We start from the raw sequence: 17,059 nt of genomic DNA, 5'->3' as shown, positions 1-17,059 counted from the left end.
GAATACCATCGTTGTCCATTGGGGAGAAGACCATTGTTCACTAGAGAAATGCTTCTTTCACTCTTGTTGCATTAGAGATGTTTACCAAACAATTCAGTAAGACGAGGATGCCACTACTGCATTCAAGTGTTTTAGCCCCAAGTAGGTTCATTGGGCATTAGCAGCGTCATGTTAGCCTCGGGACATGTTCCATGCAGCCTGAGGCAAGCTTTGATTCGTTCAGTGTCCTCCACTGCCTGGCTCTCTCGCCCTTTGTCCTTTCTCCATGGTCCTCCATGGATATGAAGGAGTGCCTTTGTCACAGACAGACAAAGGAGCCCACAACAGGTTGAGTACAGTTGGAGTGGCTGGCTGTGGCTGGTTCAGGCCATGCAGAGCAGGACAGACAGACGGCGCAGGCAACACCCTGGGCCTATCAAATCAAATTATATTTGTCACATGAGCCGAATACAACAGGTATAGATAGATCTTACAGTGAAATGCTTACTTACAAGCCCTTAACCAACAATGCAGTTTTAAGAAAAGTAAGTGTTAAGTAAAAAAAAATATTAAATAACAAATAATTAGAGCAGCAGTCAAATAACAGTAGCAAGGCTATATACAGGGGGTACCGGTACAGAGTCAATGTGCGGGGGCACCGGTTAGTCAATGTAATATGTACATGTACAGTAGGTGGAGTTATTAAAGTGACTATGCATAGATAGTAAGAGTAGCAGTGGTGTAAAAGAGGGTAGCCCTTTGAGCTGTTCAGAAGTCTTAACGCTTGGGGGTAGAAGCTGTTAAGAAGCCTTTTGGACCAAGACGTGGCGCTCCGGTACCACTTGCTGTGCGGTAGCAGAGAGAACACTCTGACTAGGGTGGCTGGAGTCTTTGACAATTTTTAGGGCCTTCCTCTGACACTGCCTGGTATAGAGGTCCTGGATGGCAGGAATCTTGGCCCCAGTGATGTACTGGGGCGTTCGCACTACCCTCTGTAGTGCCTTGCGGTCGGAGGCTGAGCAGTTGCCGTACCAGGCAGTGAAGCAACCAGTCAGAATGCTCTCAATGGTGCAGCTGTAGAACTTTTTGAGGATCTGAGGACCCATGCCAAATATTTTCAGTCTCCTGAGGGGGAATAGGTGCCCTCTTTTAAAATGTTGTGCCTTCTTCACAACTGTCTTGGTGTGCTTGGACCATGTTAGTTTGTTGGTGTTGTTGTGGACACCAAGGAAGTTGAAGCTCTCGACCTGCTCCTTTACAGCCCTATCGATGAGAATGGGGGTGTGCTCGGTCCTCCTTTTTCCTGTAGTCCACAATCCTCTCCTTTGTCTTGATCACGTTGAGGGATAGGTTGTTATCCTGGCACCACACGGCCAGGTCTCTGACCTCCTCCCTATAGGCTGTCTCATCATTGTCGGTGATCAGGCCTACCACTGTTGTCCTTGCAGTCATGAGTGAACAGGGAGTGCGGGACTGAGCACGCCCCAAATATTGAGGATCAGCATCGCAGATGTTGTTACCTACCCTTACCACCTGGGGGCGGCCAGTCAGGAAGTCCAGGATCCAGTTGCAGAGGGAGGTGTTTAGTCCCAGTGTCCTTAGCTTAGTGATGTGCTTTTAAGGGCACTATGGTGTTGAACGCTGAGCTGTAGTCAATGAATAGCATTCTCACGTAGGTGTTCCTTTTGTCCAGGTGGGAAAGGGCAGTGTGGAGTGCAATAGAGATTGCCTCATCTGTGGATCTGTTGGGGTGGTATGCAAATTGAAGTGGGTCTTTGGTTTCTAGGATAATGGTGTCGATGTGAGCCATGACCAGCCTTTCAAAGCACTTCATGGCTGCAGACGTCGGTAATCATTAAGGCAGGTTACCTTAGTGTTCTTGGGCACAGGGACTATGGTGGTCTGATTGAAACATGTTGGTATTATAGACTCAGGGACAGGTTGAAAATGTCAGTGAAGGCACTTGCCAGTTGGTCAGCGCATGCTTGGAAATCACGTCCTGGTAATCCATCTGGCCCTGCGGCCTTGTGAATGTTGACCTGTTTTAAAGATGTACTTCTCCTTAATGCAACCACTGTGTCAGATTTCAAAAAAGCTTTATGGAAAAAGCACACCATGCAATAATCTGAGTACAGCTCTCTGAGACCAAAACAAGCCATACAGATATCCGCCATGTTGTGGAGTCAACAGAAGTCAGAAATAGCATTATAAATATTCACTTACCTTTGATCTTCATCGGAATGCACTCCCAGGAATCCCAGTTCCACAATAAATGTTTGTTTTGTTCGATAAAGTCCATCATGTATAACTTCCGGCGCCGACAGATGGCCGCCTCGCTTCGCGTTCCTAGGGAACTATGCAGTGTTTTGTTTTTTTACGTGTTATTTCTTACATTAGTACACCAGGTCATCTTAGGTTTCATTACATACAGTCGAGAAGAACTACTGAATATAAGAGCAGCGTCAACTCACCATCAGTACGACCAAGAATATGTTTTTCGCGACGCGGATCCTGTGTTCTGCCTTTCACCCAGGACAACAGAATGGATCCCATGCAGCGACCCAAAAAAACGACTCCGAAAAAGAGGGAAACGAGGCGGTCTTCTGGTCAGACTCTGGAGACGGGCACATCGTGCACCACTCCCTAGCATTCTTCTCGCCAATGTCCAGTCTCTTGACAACAAGGTTGATGAAATCCGAGCAAGGGTAGCATTCCAGAGGGACATCAGAGACTGTGACGTTCTTTGCTTCACGGAAACATGGCTCACTGGAGAGACGCTATCGGAGGCGGTGCAGCCAGCGGGTTTCTCCACGCATCGCGCCGACAGAAACAAACATCTTTCTGGTAAGAAGAGGGGCGGGGTGTATGCCTTATGGCTAACGAGACATGGTGTGATGAAAAACATACAGGAACTCAAATCCTTCTGTTCACCTGATTTTAGAATTCCTCACAATCAAATGTAGACCGCATTATCTACCAAGAGAATTCTCTTCGATTATAATCACAGCCGTATATATCCCCCCCCAAGCAGACACATCGATGGCTCTGAACGAACTTTATTTGACTCTTTGCAAACTGGAATCCATTTATCCGGAGACTGCATTCAATGTAGCTGGGGATTTTAACAAAGCTAATCTGAAAACAAGACTCCCTAAATGTTATCAGCATATCGATTGCGCAACCAGGGGTGGAAAAACCTTGGGTCATTGTTACGCTAACTTCCGCGACGCATATAAGGCCCTGCCCCGCCCTCCTTTTGGAAAAGCTGACCACGACTCCATTTTGTTGATCCCTGCCTACAGACAGAAACTAAAACAAGAGGCTCCCACGCTGAGGTCTGTCCAACGCTGGTCCGACCAAGCTGACTCCACACTCCAAGACTGCTTCCATCACGTGGACTGGGACATGTTTCGTATTGCGTCAGAAAACAATATTGACGAATACGCTGATTCGGTGTGCGAGTTCATTAGAACGTGCGTTGAAGATGTCGATCCCATAGCAACGATTAAAACATTCCCTAACCAGAAACCGTGGATTGATGGCAGCATTCGCGTGAAACTGAAAGCTCGAACCACTGCTTTTAATCAGGGCAAGGTGACTGGTAACATGACCGAATACAAACAGCGCAGCTATTCCCTCCGCAAGGCTATCAAACAAGCTAAGCGTCAGTACAGAGACAAAGTAGAATCTCAATTCAACGGCTCAGACACAAGAGGCATGTGGCAGGGTCTACAGTCAATCACGGACTACAAGAAGAAATCCAGCCCAGTCACGGACCAGGATGTCCTGCTCCCAGGCAGACTAAATTACTTTTTTGCCCGCTTTGAGGACAATACAGTGCCACTGACACGGCCTGCAACGAAAACATGCGGACTCTCCTTCACTGCAGCCTAGGTGAGTAAGACATTTAAACGTGTTAACCCTCGCAAGGCTGCAGACCCAGACGGCATCCCCAGCCGCGCCCTCAGAGCATGCGCAGACCAGCTGGCCGGTGTGTTTACGGACATATTCAATCAATCCCTATACCAGTCTGCTGTTCCCACATGCTTCAAGAGGGCCACCATTGTTCCTGTTCCCAAGAAAGCTAAGGTAACTGAGCTAAACGACTACCGCCCCGTAGCACTCACTTCCGTCATCATGAAGTGCTTTGAGAGACTAGTCAAGGACCATATCACCTCCACCCTACCCGGCACCCCAGACCCACTCCAATTTGCTTACCGCCCAAATAGGTCCACAGACGATGCAATCTCAACCACACTGCACACTGCCCTAACCCATCTGGACAAGAGGAATACCTATGTGAGAATGCTGTTCATCGACTACAGCTCGGCATTCAACACCATAGTACCCTCCAAGCTCGTCATCAAGCTCGAGACCCTGGGTCTCGACCCTGCCCTGTGCAACTGGGTACTGGACTTCCTGACGGGCCGCCCCCAGGTGGTGAGGGTATTAAACAACATCTCCAACCCGCTGATCCTCAACACTGGGGCCCCACAAGGGTGCGTTCTGAGCCCTCTCCTGTACTCCCTGTTCACCCACGACTGCGGGGCCACGCACGCCTCCAACTCAATCATCAAGTTTGCGGACGACACAACAGTGGTAGGCTTGATTACCAACAACGACGAGACGGCCTACAGGGAGGAGGTGAGGGCCCTCGGAGTGTGGTGTCAGGAAAATAACCTCACACTCAACGTCAACAAAACTAAGGAGATGATTGTGGACTTCAGGAAACAGCAGAGGGAACACCCCCCTATCCACATCGATGGAACAGTAGTGGAGAGGGTAGCAAGTTTTAAGTTCCTCGGCATACACACATCACAGACAAACTGAATTGGTCCACTCACACAGACAGCATCGTGAAGAAGGCGCAGCAGCGCCTCTTCAACCTCAGGAGGCTGAAGAAATGCGGTTTGTCACCAAAAGCACTCACAAACTTCTACAGATGCGCAATCAAGAGCATCCTGGCGGGCTGTATCACCGCCTGGTACGGCACCTGCTCCGCCCACAACCGTAAGGCTCTCCAGAGGGTAGTGAGGTCTGCACAACGCATCACCGGGGGCAAACTACCTGCCCTCCAGGACACCTACACCACCCGATGTTACAGGAAGGCCATAAAGATCATCAAGGACATCAACCACCCGAGCCACTGCCTGTTCACCCCGCTATCATCCAGAAGGCGAGGTCAGTACAGGTGCATCAAAGCTGGGACCGAGAGACTGAAAAACAGCTTCTATCTCAAGGCCATCAGACTGTTAAACAGCCACCACTAACATTGAGTGGCTGCTGCCAACACACTGACACTGACTCAACTCCAGCCACTTTAATAATGGGAATTGATGGGAAATGATGTAAATATATCACTAGCCACTTTAAACAATGCTACCTTATATAATGTTACTTACCCTACATTATTTATCTCATATGCATACGTATATACTGTACTCTATATCATCGACTGCATCCTTATGTAATACATGTATCACCAGCCACTTTAACTATGCCACTTTGTTTACATACTCACCTCATGTATATACTGTACTCAATACATCTACTGTATCCTGCCTATGCTGCTCTGTACCATCACTCATTCATATATCCTTATGTACATATTCTTTATCCCCTTACACTGTGTATAAGACAGTAGTTTTGGAATTGTTAGTTAGATTACTTGTTGGTTATTACTGCATTATCGGAACTAGAAGCACAAGCATTTCGCTACACTCGCATTAACATCTGCTAACCATGTGTATGTGACAAATAAAATTTGATTTGATCATTTATGTCCAAATACCTCCTTTTTGTTCACAAATCCAAATTCACGAGGCGCAGGCACTTAGTCCAGACAAAGTCAAAAAGTTATATTACAGTTAGTAGAAACATGTCAAACGATGTATAGAATCAATCTTTAGGATGTTTTTATCATAAATCCTCAATAATATTCCAACTGGACAATTCCTTTGTCTTTAGAAATGAAAAGGAACGCAGCTCGCTCTCACTGCCGCGCGCATGACTTGGCTCATGGCATTCTGCCAGACCTCTTAAACAGCTCTTATTCGCTCCCCCTTCACAGTAGAAGCCTGAAACAAGGTTCTAAAGACGGTTGACATCTAGTGGAAGCCTTAGGAAGTGCAATCGGACTAAACTTACACTATCTTGGATAGGCAAAGACTTGAAAACCAACACACCTCAGATTTCCCACTTCCTGGTTGGATTTTTTTCTCAGGTTTTTGCCTGCCATATGAGTTATCTTATACTCACAGACATCATTCAAACAGTTTTAGAAGCTTCAGTGTGTTTTCTATCCAAATCTAAATATATCTAATAATATGCATATCTTAGCTTCTGGGCCTGAGTAACAGGCAGTTTTCTCTGGGTACCTTATTCATCCAAGCTACTCAATACTGCCCTCCAGCCATAAGAAGTTAAAGGTCTTGCTCACATTTGCCAGACCTGCCACATCCGACGAGCGTCGGAGCCGGTGTAGTACGATTCAATGTTAGTCCTGTATTGACTCTTTGCCTGTTTGATGGTTCGTCAGAGGACGTAACGGGATTTCTTATAAGCATCCGGGTTAGAATCCCGCTCCTTGGAAGCGGCAGCTCTGCCCTTTAGCTCAGTGCAGATGTTGCCTGTAATCCATGGTTTCTGGTTGGGGTATGTATTAGAGGTCGACTGATAATGATTTTTCAACGCCAATACCGATTTATTGGAGGACCAAAAAAAGCCGATACCGAAATCGTCCGATTTCAACAACAACAAAAAAAACACTTTTTTTTTACATTTATTTGTAATAATGACAATTACATTGTATTTAGACTTATGGATGCCGTCCGTTAGATAAAATACGGAACGGTTCCGTATTTCACTGAAATAATAAACGTTTTGTTTTTGAAATGATAGTTTCCGGATTCGACCATATTAATGACCTAAGGCTCGTATTTATGTGTGTTATTATGTTATGTTTGCTTTTTTTGGTCCTCCAATAATCGGTATCGGCGTTGAAAAATCATAATCGGTCGACCTCTAGTCAAGATTGATTGATTGTTTTTTTTATAAGATAAGTTTAATGCAAGCTAGCAACTTACCATGGCTCCTCGCTGCCTGCACTCGCATAACAGGTGGTCAGCCTGGCACGCAATCTCATCGTGAATTGCAACATAATCGGCGTCCAAAAATGCCGATTACCGATTGTTATGAAATCTTGAAATCGGTCCTAAATAAATGGCCATTCCGATAAATCGGACGACCTCTAATTTCTACCCCACTAGAAGCAAACAGTTTAGAACTAAATTCACCCTGCTCTTTTACTAAGCAGTGTTCAGATAAACCCTGATTAAATAGTTATAGCTGTACACACACACCTCCTAAGTTTGGCATGCATGTCAGTTTACGTGTGTGACCTTCTGTGTTACCAGGTGTGGGTGTCCTTGCTGTGCCGGTCAGCATACCCCTCTTGTGGTACGGGCTTTTTATAAATGGATATATTTGAATCAGACTTGCCCACACCTGTGATGTTATTTAAAGCCTGCTGTGTGCTGCAGTAGGGGGGGACACTCTGAGACCACATGGGGAGACTGTCTGTGACATGGATCAGGTGCTATCTGGTCACTCCATGTTATCGATCCACTTCTACTGGTTCACTGTATTCTCATGAAGGGTTGCTGTTCTAGTGTTAATCCAACGTGTTATTTTAAGGATACCCTAGCCGGATGACGTAATGGACTGAATTGCCTCTCTCTTTGTGGAATGACAGAAGGAGAAACGGTTCTTGTCGCCCGGAGGGAAGCGCCCCGCCTCGCCCTCCAACATCGCAGGACGCCACCGCTCGCCCTCCCCTGCCACCCTCCCCGCCAGCAAAAGAACCCCCTCCCCCAGTGCAGCAAAGTAAGACATCACAGCTCTCCCCCAGAAAATGTGTTAACAATATTGGATATTAAACAATATTAGATATTTCTTGTTTAATTGTGTACTATTGAAATAGTTTAGATTTGTTGGATAATTGATAAAACTGTCAAATCTTGTCTCCCCTCTACAGGCAAAGCCCCCGTAACCGTCCCCCGTCACCCGGAGGTACCAAACATCGCCCCCCGTCCCCTCAACCCAGCTCGGCCAAGCCCCCATCCCCTCAGCCCAGCTCGGCCAAGCCACCACCCATCCAGAGACCGGCCCTCACCCCGACCGGCCCCCCCACCCTGCGGAAGAAAGACTCCAAGCCAAAGGACCTGTGTCCCATCCAGGCTGTGGCCCCCCAGTCCCCAGAGCCCCCCCAGACCAGCTCAACACCGACTCCTGCTCCCACATCCTCCACTAAGACCAAAGACAAGGACGGTGAGCAAAGAGAACCTACAACCTCACTGAGATGGCCTTTCTCTCTGAGCTGAGTTAGCTGTTTCCATCTGTTAGTACCACAGTCATGACATAAGGCTGAAATCTCACTTAAGGACTTTGCCGAGCTCAGATTAATCAAGAACCAACGCTGACAATCTGTCTTCTGAGACTCACTTTCTTCGAATAAGGAGAGAGGGAGCCTATACTGTAAGCCCCTGAGGCAGTGTGTTGGAAACCCTGTATTGTATTACTGAGTTCCCATAAAGAGCATCAGCCTCTGCTCTGTCCTCTATCCGGATGTATCTAAATGATTTATGGCAGTGATCATCAACTAGATTCAGCAGCATATTTATTTTGTTGAGTGGATGGATCGGGGGCCAGAACATAATTATAAATGATTTGTATACTGCAAATTGACCGCAAGAAGCCCAAACAGATATAATATGTATATGATGATCTCTGTTAAACGTGGAAATACTGGAGATTTCCCAAATTAAATTAACTTGGACCTGATTTCCTGGTATAAAAAAATGTCCAACAGAGGGCCAAATAAAAACCCGCGGCCTGCCAGTTGGGGAACCCTGATCTATGGCTTAATAGCTGTTTCAACACAGTGTGTTAGTGGGCTCCTGTGCGGTTCATTAGCAAGGGAAAGGGACATGGCAGCCCCAGCAGCAGCTTAGTGTGGAGCTGTAAATGCTGTAGTTCCATGCTGTTAGCCCTAGAGGTCTAGTACCCCCTTCTGGTTGGAGTCCTGTACTACTACTGTATAACTCATTAGGAGATAGTTAAGGAGAGGGTTAATGGATTGTGTGTGTGTGCGCTGAAGGCCCTCACTGCTCCCAATGGGACTTATTCTGCAGTATATCTTTTTATGACCAGAAGCCACAGAGATGGCTGTGTGTCGCTCTCTGTGTGTCGCTCTCTGTGTGTCGCTCTCTGTGTGTCGCTCTCTGTGTGTCGCTCTCTGTGTGTCGCTCTCTGCGTGTCGCTCTCTGCGTGTCGCTCTCTGTGTGTGTGTGCTCTAGTAGTGCTATGCCTGCTCTTGTGGTTATTATGTTGTGGCTTGGTTATTGTCAAAGGTTCACAATTTTTTACGTTTTGTGGTTTTAGTGCATCTGAGTGATTTATCAATTCCCTGGGTCATTTCATGTTTTCATGTGTATCTGAGTGATTGGCGGTGAAGCAGGCAGAAATCCGTAGCGTTGTGATAGTCGCTATCACTACACTGGAAGTTCTAAGTTGCAATATTCCTCCCTGGAGAAATGTAATTTAACAGAGGGTCTAGCACATTATTTCTGTTTGTCTACCTCTTTAGTCCAGGGTGCATTGCATGGCGACGTTGCCAGAGATATTATAGAAAGGAGATAGGAATCCAATGAATGAAGGAATGTATAACGCCCCACCCAGTAGACTTTTGACCAATCGCGTTCACGTTGTCATGCTGTGTCACGCGGTTGCTAAGCTAATCGTCATGCAATCCCTTCTCAGCCTATTTTCCTCAATGGGATGATTCCAAAGCTATACGATACCATAGATGGCAAGTTAATTCTCAAAAAATATTGTTCTCACATATATTAGTGTTATTTAACACTCTCTAAATTAAAGCAATGGTTTTGGGTGGATTTTTCCTTTTAATGAAACAATACATTTACTAACCTCCTGTGTGGCTCCTATCGGTCTCTCAGAGAAGTCCATGGCGGGCACCAACTCTGCAGCCGAGGCCGCCATGATCCTTGCCGAGAACCGCCGTGTGGCTCGGGAGAAGAAGGAGAGAGAAGAGGCACTCCGAGTACTGAGAGAGGAGGAGGAGAAGTAAGGAGGCATGCTGCTAGAACACTTTCAGGTGGTCTCCATCTTTCTGTGGGGGGGGGCATTGACCTTTCCTATCCTATCTACAGGCTGAGGAAGGAGGAGGAGAAACGCTTGGCAGAGGAGGCACGATTGAAATGCCTAGAGGAGGAGAGGAGGCTGGCGGAGGAGAAGAAGAAAAAGGAGGAGGAGGACGCTCTCTTGGCCGAGGCAGACCGAGAGAGACTGGAGGCTGAGGAGGCCGGGAGACAGGCTGAGCTACAGAAAGAGGTAGGGACACACATTGACAGTGTTGTTGGTGTCATTTTATAGTTTGATTGGTTGCTTGTGATTGACCACCTGTTTGTCCAATCGCAGCGTGAAGAGGCGGAGGCTCAGGCTGCAATTGATGCAGAGAAGGTCCGCATTGAGAGGGAGAGGGTAATGGCCCAGAACCATAAGGAACGCATGGAGAGGAAGAAGGTGGGTGGAGAATCACCATCACATCATGCATGCTTGATCATACACACTGCATACGTTGACTGGATGTTTCAGTAGCCTGTTCATCATGCACACTCAGTGAAAATAGCACCTGCATCCACTCCCTGTATACCAACACTTGAACTTAAAGGCAGCCCAACCATTCAAACATTTTATAACTTGTTTTACATTGAGCATGTCTGCAGGGTGTAATTTGCCAGAAATTGTTCACGTGAATCTCCCTGTTGCTCTTCGACTTGCAGAGAATTGAGGAGATCATGAAGAGAACCAGAAAAGGGGATCAAGAAAAGGTGAGTTCACATTTCTCAAGCTCTGATATCTCCATGGAAACTGCTTTCCACAATAGCCAAATCAGCTGGATTAAAACATCCAGTAATCCTCCCACATACTAGTTGATACATATTTTAACTGGCACTCTGTCCATGTGTCCTGTGTAGGGAGGAGATGATGATGATGATGATGATGATGAGGAGGATGAGAAAGACATACAGGATGAAGAGGGAGAGGAGGAGGGCGAAGAAGAAACCAACTGTGTCGAAACCAAGGGTAACTGTCCTCACTTAACCATCCCTTTGACACAATGGGGTGTGTGTGTGAGACAGCTGGGCAGTATGGGCAAAAATCCCATAAATGGACTGAGTTATAGCGATAAATAGAACGATTAACTTTAATGAGTACTTGCTACTACTGCTACTTCAGATGTAACCATCAACTGTCTTGTTAGAAATTTCCCAAATTAGCAGACTTCTTTCATTTCAAACTTCACATTTCTCTGGTATAGGCTATTTATCCCAGTTATCGATATCAGTAAAATGCCTTTGGTAAGTGGTCGTTGTTAATCATTTAGGGGTGTGAACGTTTAAACATTCAAATGTTTAAACACAGTTAGGATCCTTATATTTACAGTTTTTTTTTATACCACATTTAAATCACAATGCAGTTATCATATTATTATAACACATTATTTTCTGTGTCATAGCCTAACTAGATGGTTGGCTATGAAGGCCTGGGGAAGGTTGTCCTTTAAATAAAAACAAAGTGGAAGGGGCCAACTTTAGGCTACTTTGGTGAGTTTGCAAGGCAAGAAAATCAAGACATTGTGAGACACAGATTTCCTAGACATTCTTTCTGCCTGCCCCCTCGTCCCTCTCTCTTACCCTGGCTCGCCTGCTCTTGGCCAGAGTTCTGTATATGATGACGAGACACTCATGTCTCCACCCTAACAATGGGAATTGTTGTCCCAAAGGTGGAAAGCAGGTGACGAGCTCAGTTCCAAAATAAATAAGACCTTTTTGGACAGATTTTGGCAAGAGTGAAACCTCTTTCTTTGCCTCTTCCTCTGTCTTCGCTAATGATGCTAGTGTGTGTGTGTGTTCAGTCTTCGGTCTTTTGCACATAGAATATCCTAGCCAGGGCCTCCCGTGTGGCGCAGTGGTCTAAGGCACTGCATCTCAGTGCTAGCTGTGCCACCAGAGACTCTGGGTTCGAGCCCAGGCTCTGTCGCAGCCGGCCGCGACCGGGAGGTCCATGGGGCGACGCACAATTGGCCTAGCGTCGTCCGGGTTAGGAAGGGTTTGTCCGGTAGGGATATCTTGTCTCATCGCACACTAGCGACTCCTGTGGCAGGCCGGGCGCAGTGCACGCTAACCAGGTTGCCAGGTGCACAGTGTTTCCTCCGACACATTGGTGCGGCTGGCTTCCTGGTTGGATGCGCGCTGTGTAAAGAAGCAGCGCGGCTTGGACATTGCAAGCCAAGAAATTGTGGGATACAGCTTTTGATTGCCGATAGATAGGCCTAGTGCACGGTTCTGACTGTCTGGTGGCTGACCTGCCTATACTGATAGATAGGCCTAGTACACGGTTCTGACTGTCTGGTGGCTGACCTGCCTATACTGATAGGCCTAGTACACAGTTCTGACTGTCTGGTGGCTGACCTGCCTATACTGATAGATAGGCCTAGTACACGGTTCTGACTGTCTGGTGGCTGACCTGCCTATACTGATAGATAGGCCTAGTACACGGTTCTGACTGTCTGGTGGCTGACCTGCCTATACTGATAGATAGGCCTAGTACACGGTTCTGACTGTCTGGTGGCTGACCTGCCTATACTGAAAGATTGTTGTGAATTGACTAAACTGTTGATTAATTTTTCTTGGTTTTAACGGACACAGATACAAAAATGGCAGTTTAAACTTTAAGAAAAATTGTCCAGGCGTCACATCCCTAGTGAGTGCATACACTGTATGTGATTGACTTGTCTGTTTGCACAGACACCACTCCTGTTTGTGAGTGTGCATATTGAGTTATCTGCTTATTTGTCCCCGCAGACGACGAGTCAACCCAGCCCGGTGATGTTGCCTTGGAGACGGACGACCTGGAGCGTGGACTGGCCCGCAGCGAACCAATGGGAGTGCGGGAGGAGCCGTTGGGATGCGTGAACGGGATACCGGAGGCAGACAACAAGGAGAACAACAGAACCACCGCTGAGGGGCCTCTGGCTGTTAGGTATGACACACACCCACACAAGGTATACCACTCCCAAATGCTCTAGACACAATGATATAGGATTATTTTTGGCTATAGGCATCTTTCATTCACTCCCTCTCTCCCCTCCAGTCCAGTGCCTAAGGTTCGTTTAGTGGGGGGCTCAGAGTTCCTGAACGAGGACTCTAACAAGCTGGCCCCGGGGCTGAACGGTAAGCCTGGCCCCTGGAGCTTCGAGGAATTCATTGACCTGGGCGTCAACTCCAAGGGCCGTCCCCTCATCGATGCTGATGGCCGCAACCAGGGCCTCATCGACTGTGACGGGGCCCCCAATGGACCCAGGGTGGCCTTCGAGGACAAGGGGACCCCCGTGTCCACCCTCCACCCCTCCAGTCAGCCCATTGAAGCCCTGTCAGGTGTGAGAGTTATTTTGGAAACAACTGTTTGTATAGTTGATTTATTGTTACTGTACTGCACATGTTGTATAGAAAAGTGAATTGCTTTGTGGATGTCAAATATTTGTGTCTTTCTCTCTCTAGAGATGTGAGGCTGCAGCTCTCCCTTCAGAGGCCTGTGAATATTGCACTTCCAGAGTTCTTGTCCAGCTGAGCTCCAGACCCCCTTACCCCCTCCACATGTACACACCCGCCCTCAGCCAGAGGAAGAGCACAGGGGTTGAGGGGGGAACAGGGACTCCCAGAACGCTAACTTTGCACCCCCACCACATGAAAAGAAAAACGTTTTTTTTTTTTATATATATATCTAAAAAGAGAAACAAAGCTTCAGGGGAAAATCTCTATTCCTCCTTCAATGTGCTCACTTCAAGGGCTCTCATCCTCCCATACTTACAACAGTTGACACTTGGTTATTTTTAAAGTGTTGTTTTGTTCATACTGTTGTTTTTTTAAGTGTTGTGCAGGGCGTGCGACGTAATTTATTAATTTTTTGTCTTCGTTAAATGTAATTGCTGTTATCTCATGTCTAGTTTTAGGGGGGGTAGTCTGGTTTGAGAATATTCCAGGATCTATGTACATAACACTTTGCTATATGATCGCTATGAGTTCATTACTTCTCGTGTCATGAGTGAGTCAGGAAACTCTAGTACTGATTGGTGGGCTGGGGAACCTGGGTATTGTAGTCTCTCAGGGTCTGCCTACATGATCCCTAAGTAACTCTAATCCCATCCTACCCAAATTGTAATCCGACCTAGAATTCTGGATTTGTCTGGGTCTGGTAAGGTCCTATTCTCCCATGGTTTACCCCTATGCCCCAAAGGGCTGGTCAGAGCCCCTCCGCCTTCCCTTGCCATCTCCCAGCAGTCCCTCACTCCTGCTCTTCTCCTTATGGCCACACGGGGGCACTCAGATCTATGAATCAAACAAATGGTATTATGAAATGACTGTTGCCTACTAACCTAAGGTAGCAGGCATAAAATAAATGCCTGAGTGGGGTCGTAAGAAACCGGAAGCATACGGCTTTCAAACTTCGCCTCTTCTCAGCTTTTCCCCTGAAAACCGGATGCTTCCGGTTTCTTCCGGCACTGCTGAGGGTGGTTGCCTACTATTTCAAATTTACAAACTGAAGGATGTAGGAATTTGACAAAGCTGGTGATTTAGTAAATATTTGAACTGTTGCTGTTAACTTTCGGTTCCTGGTCTTTAGGTTTATGTCCTCAGATCTTGACGTGTTATGTTTTTACATGTATGTAGACTTAATGTTCAACTAACTCATATCAATTTTGAATTTAATTGCATCCTGAGCGCTGAGGTATAACTTGACCCCCAGCAATGACTGCATGAATTTATACACTTACCATATGAATGGCTATAGCCCGTAGCGGATTAACGTGTGTGTGTGTATGTTGGTTAATTGCAGTCAGACGAGGTCCATGAGTTTCATTTTACGTCACTCTTTTCTAAGGGGTGTTCTAGTCCAGAAACTAACTTGAATGGTTGGAAGTTTTCTCTTACGATGCCCAAAGTTCCTTTTTCTAGGGCTAAAACACAGTTTTGACCTGGCTGTAGATGTATGGAGTGTCTCCTACATTCGCTGTCTGTCTAGCTCGTTCCATACAAATTCCAGTGCTTCTCCACTAAGCTTCTATGTTACTTCTCCTGGGAAAAAAATAATAATTATTGTTTCAATTATTTGTGTCATAATTTGGCCGTCTGTTTATATACAATATACGAAAATATATTTCCTCATATTTAAGTGTTATTGTATTATGTATGTAATCAGTATTGGGCCAATGCGTCTGTGGGTGGGGTACTGCGAATGGATGTTACTTTATTTAAATGTTGGTTCTATTAGACTCGTGCCCTTTGCCAGGGTAGTCAGTGCTGTTACCCTATGCTCTGTTCTAAATTAAGCCCTGTCTCCTGCCCTCTAGGCACTTTAGTAGATATGGATTGGTGTAAGCAATATGGTAACGATTCCACAAGGTGAAGCTATTATATTGCTTATGCCTGTCAAATGCTTACAAAGTGCCAAGGGATAGGGACTAAGGGTTGGGGTGGAATTGAGTCAGGTCCGGTTTTGGTGTTACCCAGGAGGCTACAGGAAACCCTCCTGTTCTCCAGTACTCTGAGCCTAGGGCAGGGGATCCTCATACTGTAGAGGGAAGATGTCTGGGCACGTTGATTGAGGGCATTTTGTGAAGTTCTGACTTTCATCCCCCAACCACCTCTGACAATCGCCTTGGTCTCCGACAGGGGTGGACTGAGGGGTGGAAATGTTTCAGTGCTTTATCACAGTGTGAAAGTTTGCAGTCATATGGTGTCTGAAGGTTAACATGAACTCTGACTACTGCGCCACACACTTCTCTGTATAGCAGCAGTGTGACGGAGTGAGTCTACCACTAAATGATGGAGATGGGAGATGCGATTTGGTCAGTCTTGTTCTTGTCTCGTTTATGGGTTCTTTCAAATCTGTGTCGAGAAGCTTGAATTCCCTATGCTTGAATCGTCCAAACGGAGAGGTTTGGGGACCTTTGTTTTTTGCTTCATAATAAATCTGTTGACTCTGTCACATTTAATAAACCAGAAGGTTTCTCTGAAATAGCTTTATATTTTACATACCTTATGTCTGGACTTAGACCCATGAGCTTAGCTTTGAGAATGTAACTTTAACTAAACAAACAAGCCCTTAATCATTTAACATGCTTCTCTTTCTGAGGAGAAACCTTTTTTTGTTTTCATGTGCAACCAGTTTTATTATTCATCACAACATAAGACACTTTGCACTGTGGGAGGTTTTCCACTTCTTGAAAGGGTTGAAAAGCTTTCTAAAATGAATTACACAGGGTTGACTTGTCACCAAGAAGTAACTTTACTGTATAGTCCTGTTCGAGAGGTGTGTGTGTGTGTGTGGTATTCTGGAAAGAACGTTTTCTCTCTCCTCTCCGGTCTCCTCCCATCCAGGCCTTTAATGAACTCCCCTCCTTGACTTGACTAACCTTTTATCTTTTCAAAGTGCAGGGGGTTGCTGTAGACCTGTTCAATATGAAACGCTTGTTCCTTGGTCAGGTCTACATGTGCTTAGCTAGTGGCGCTGGCACATCCAGTCACGGATACTGTAGATCGGACCAATACAGGACAGTCGCTGCTTTAATACTAGAAATGTTCCAGGTCCTGTTATGTTTTTTTAATTCCGATCCCTTTCTGCATCTGTGGGCCTGAATACAGAGCTAACTGTTCTTAATTGATCTCATGATTCAGTTGCTATGACGGTAGAATAGAATGCCTTAGATTGAGAATAGGCTGTATTTTTATTTTATAGTAATTAATAACTAATCAAATGTGTCACGTGTCCTTACGTCGGCCATGACAATCATTCTAACGACCAGGGCTACAATGTGAATATCAATAGCTTTTTCAGACCCTAACCCAAGCCATGTCCACAAATTATATTTGTAAATATATCTAAAGTGTTCTGAGAAGATATGAACTGTTAAAATAAAGTTTTGCTAAATAAAAGT

The 17,059-nt window shown here is 46.0% G+C and overlaps 1 protein-coding gene across 16 annotated transcripts in view; it reads left to right on the top strand.

Moving 5' to 3' along the window:
• LOC110504938 (MAP7 domain-containing protein 1) overlaps positions 1–17,057 on the top strand; it is a 55,141-nt gene extending 38,084 nt beyond the window's left edge. For all 16 annotated transcript variants that reach the window (XM_036969577.1, XM_021583821.2, XM_021583824.2 and 13 more), the window contains 10 exons: positions 7,733–7,863; positions 8,015–8,307; positions 9,996–10,122; positions 10,209–10,389; positions 10,477–10,581; positions 10,842–10,889; positions 11,037–11,145; positions 12,927–13,104; positions 13,216–13,499; positions 13,623–17,057. In XM_036969577.1, the coding sequence (XP_036825472.1) occupies positions 7,733–7,863; positions 8,015–8,307; positions 9,996–10,122; positions 10,209–10,389; positions 10,477–10,581; positions 10,842–10,889; positions 11,037–11,145; positions 12,927–13,104; positions 13,216–13,499; positions 13,623–13,630 (1,464 nt within the window). In that variant the 3' untranslated portion in view covers positions 13,631–17,057. The remainder of the gene's footprint in view (positions 1–7,732; positions 7,864–8,014; positions 8,308–9,995; positions 10,123–10,208; positions 10,390–10,476; positions 10,582–10,841; positions 10,890–11,036; positions 11,146–12,926; positions 13,105–13,215; positions 13,500–13,622) is intronic.
• The last annotated feature ends 2 nt before the right edge of the window (positions 17,058–17,059 follow it).

The sequence above is a fragment of the Oncorhynchus mykiss genome, chromosome 31, assembly GCF_013265735.2.
Source record: "Oncorhynchus mykiss isolate Arlee chromosome 31, USDA_OmykA_1.1, whole genome shotgun sequence".
Taxonomy (NCBI): Eukaryota; Metazoa; Chordata; class Actinopteri; order Salmoniformes; family Salmonidae; genus Oncorhynchus; species Oncorhynchus mykiss.
The sequence above is the reverse complement of the archived record's forward strand: the minus strand, read 5'-3'. Positions and strand labels throughout refer to the sequence as shown.